This window comes from Erigeron canadensis, chromosome 8 (genome assembly GCF_010389155.1).
Source record: "Erigeron canadensis isolate Cc75 chromosome 8, C_canadensis_v1, whole genome shotgun sequence".
NCBI lineage: Eukaryota > Viridiplantae > Streptophyta > Magnoliopsida > Asterales > Asteraceae > Erigeron > Erigeron canadensis.
The window spans coordinates 50,077,292-50,080,337 of NC_057768.1; the positions used below are offsets into that span (position 1 = coordinate 50,077,292).

A 3,046-nucleotide genomic window follows, 5' to 3' on the forward strand; every position below is an offset into this window, starting at 1 on the left:
TAATAGCGATTATAGGTTACAATTAACTATATGAAACAAGAAATTGTAAATTCTAAAGTTATACTTAAATAACTTAAAAAACAGTAAAAAAACAATCACTTGATGATTAAGTTTGTTAAAATATTATAATTATTTTTATATTTTTATGGTTTTTAAAATAACTTTTCGCTAAAAATTGCATCAAAAAACAATTTCGAGAATAAATGATTGATTAACTCTTTTTTTTTTTAAAGGTACATTGTATTAGACAATATACTTTAATTGATTTTTTGAGTAAAGGTTAATTTCTATTTTTTAATTTTATTATTTATAGGCTTACGGATACCAACGCTCTAATAGGTTCCACATAAACCCTCCCTCCCTGTTTACAGCTATAGGAATTTGGCTGTTGTTCCCCTTTCCTTAATTTAAAAACCCTTGCTCTGTTTCTTCTATCCCGTGTCATCTCATCCAAATATCGAATGGCTGTTTTACTATTTATAAGTTATCTATTCTTATTAACATCAGCAGCAGCAGTTGTATCATCGAAGAAGTTAGTTATGATGTATCCACTAAGTCATTCCTTATCTAGGAATTCAGAATTATTATTATTTAACACATCGCTTCTCCTGAAATCCACAAGTAGCCGCTCGGCCGCCCGTTTCAACAACAAAAGGCAGCAGCAGCGTCGTGGTGCAGCAGCAGTGGCTCTTTCTCCGGGGAGTGATTACACCATGCCCTTGTCACTTGGAGGAAGAGTGGAGGTTAGTGTTTATATGGATACAGGAAGTGACATCGTCTGGGTTCCCTGTTCATCAGGGAGTAATTTTACTTGCATTCTGTGTGAAGGTAAAACCCACCTATCTGCTCATCATAACTTATCTGCCACTGCTTCCCCTGTTTCATGCCAGTCACGTGCTTGCTCTGATGTCCACTCTTCTATCCCGACTTCGGACCTCTGTGCCATGGCTCGATGCCCCTTGGAATCTATTGAGATGTCTGAATGTGACGACTCATGCCCTGCCTTTTATTATGCTTACGGCGATGGAAGCTTCGTTGCCCGTCTTTACAAAGACACACTCCAAATGTCTTCTTTGATCATCATAAAGAATTTCACGTTTGGTTGTGCCCATGAAGCACTAGGGGAGCCCGTTGGGGTTGCTGGCTTTGGCAGGGGACCTCTGTCTTTACCCGCTCAGCTGCATCATAATCAATTCTCTTATTGCTTGACTTCCCACTCTTTTGATTCGCACCATGTCCGACAACCCAGCCCACTCATCTTAGGCCGTCGTTTTGGCAATAATAGTGACTTGGCCTACACTCCCATGCTTGAAAACATAAAACGTCCTTACTATTATTACGTTGGGTTAGAAGCAATCACGGTTGGTAACAAGCGTATACCAGCCCCCGAAAATATGAAGAGGATTGACAGACAAGGAGACGGTGGTATGGTGGTTGATTCAGGTACCACTTACACTATGTTGCCTCCACAGTTATATAACTCGGTTGTATCCCAGTTTCTCAACACCTTCAAACGGGCTGCCTCTGTTGAAGACAGGACTGGGCTTAGCCCGTGTTACTACCTACCGCCCAAGCCCAACAAAGTCGTAATACCACAACTGGTGCTGCATTTTGTGGGGAATACAAGTGTGGCGATGCCAAGCAGGAATTACTTCTACCAGTTTACAGACCATCATCATCAGAATAAGGCTGTGGGTTGTATGATGTTAATGAACGCTGGTTTTTTTCCAGATAGTGATGGGCCCGGGCCAGCTGGGTTGCTAGGGAACTACCAGCAACAAGGACTGGAAGTGGTTTATGATTTGTTGAACAAACGAATCGGCTTTGCTAACAGGAAATGCGCCTCTTTGTGGGAAACCTTGCAGCATTAGTTAATTAATTACAACCAACCAACCAAACGCGCTTTTGGCTTTGACTTTCTTTTGGGGTTTCCGTAAAGTTGACCCGCCCGCTCGTGCGGATTATTTAACACTCGTATTATATTGTGGAAAGTTGTAAATGAAATAAATGTATGGGCTGCCTGCCTTGCTTTGTCACCTGCCACGCCTCCCATTTTCTGTAAAATTACTTCCGTATGTTCGTATAAATAAAACTAGTTTTCTCGCCCCGGAAAAAAATGACGAAATGTAAAATTTGAAACGTGAAAAAAATCAGTGATACATACCTAAAATTAAACGAAGAATATAAAGTGGTTCAAAAAACAATTTAAAAAAAAACACGTGATAGTTTTATTTGATTATCAAGTCGTTGGCCATGCAAATGTCAAATGTTTTTTATTCAAAAGAATTCTTGAAAAGTCTTACAAGTTAATATATATTGATAAATGAATAAAAAACAATGAAATGTAAACGTTGGGGAAAAGTATTAGAAAAAATGTGAAAACAAAAAAATTAAAGAGACATTCTTTTAGCTAGGTAGTGCTACGTTGACCAGAGAGAACATTTATTAGGTTTTTTAATGTAATAGACCCTGATAAAAATGATTGCAAATTAACATACTACTACATGAAAGGCTAAAAAGATATCCGTAAAATACGCACGTTTAATGTTAGTGAGAATAATTATAAAATGAATTTAAAAAAAAAAGGAGGTTGGCTGGTATGCAGCAACCTGCTTGCTTGCTTCATTGTACATAAGGTCGTCCTTAATTGTATATATATTAAGGTCATGTTTGGTTCGCAGATTCTGATGAAATTTAATGGAATTAGAATTGAATTTCATTCTTTAGTGCGTTTGGTTGCCAATGATGAAGGAATATCATTCCGTTGGAATGTCAACATTCTCTCATTTGATGGAATCTCATTCCATGGGGATGGGGGAAGGAATCTCATTCCGTCTCTCCCTTAAATCTTCAAAAAATGAAAAACATTTCATCAAATTCTATTCCATCAGATTCCAATTCTTTCAATAGATTCCATTCCATCAAAAAACATTTCATGAACCAAACGCGCCCTAACTGTTCATTTAGATATACCTTTTTTTTCCTGTTAAATTTATATAACAACTATTAAATTATATTTTTTAACATATTTTTATATTTAGAATAT

The 3,046-nt window shown here is 37.3% G+C and overlaps 1 protein-coding gene across 1 annotated transcript; it reads left to right on the top strand.

Annotated features, from left to right (window-relative positions):
• The first annotated feature begins 407 nt into the window (after nt 1-407).
• On the top strand, nt 408-2,100 carry LOC122580038 (probable aspartyl protease At4g16563). Its single transcript, XM_043752308.1, has one exon. It carries the CDS (start codon nt 462-464, stop codon nt 1,869-1,871), a length of 1,410 nt encoding a protein of 469 aa, XP_043608243.1. The 5' UTR covers nt 408-461; the 3' UTR covers nt 1,872-2,100.
• Nucleotides 2,101-3,046: the final 946 nt, after the last annotated feature.

Bases quoted from the DNA above. Each gene is read 5' to 3' on its own strand.
- LOC122580038 (XM_043752308.1), top strand. From the start codon at position 462: ATGGCTGTTTTACTATTTATAAGTTATCTATTCTTATTAACATCAGCA.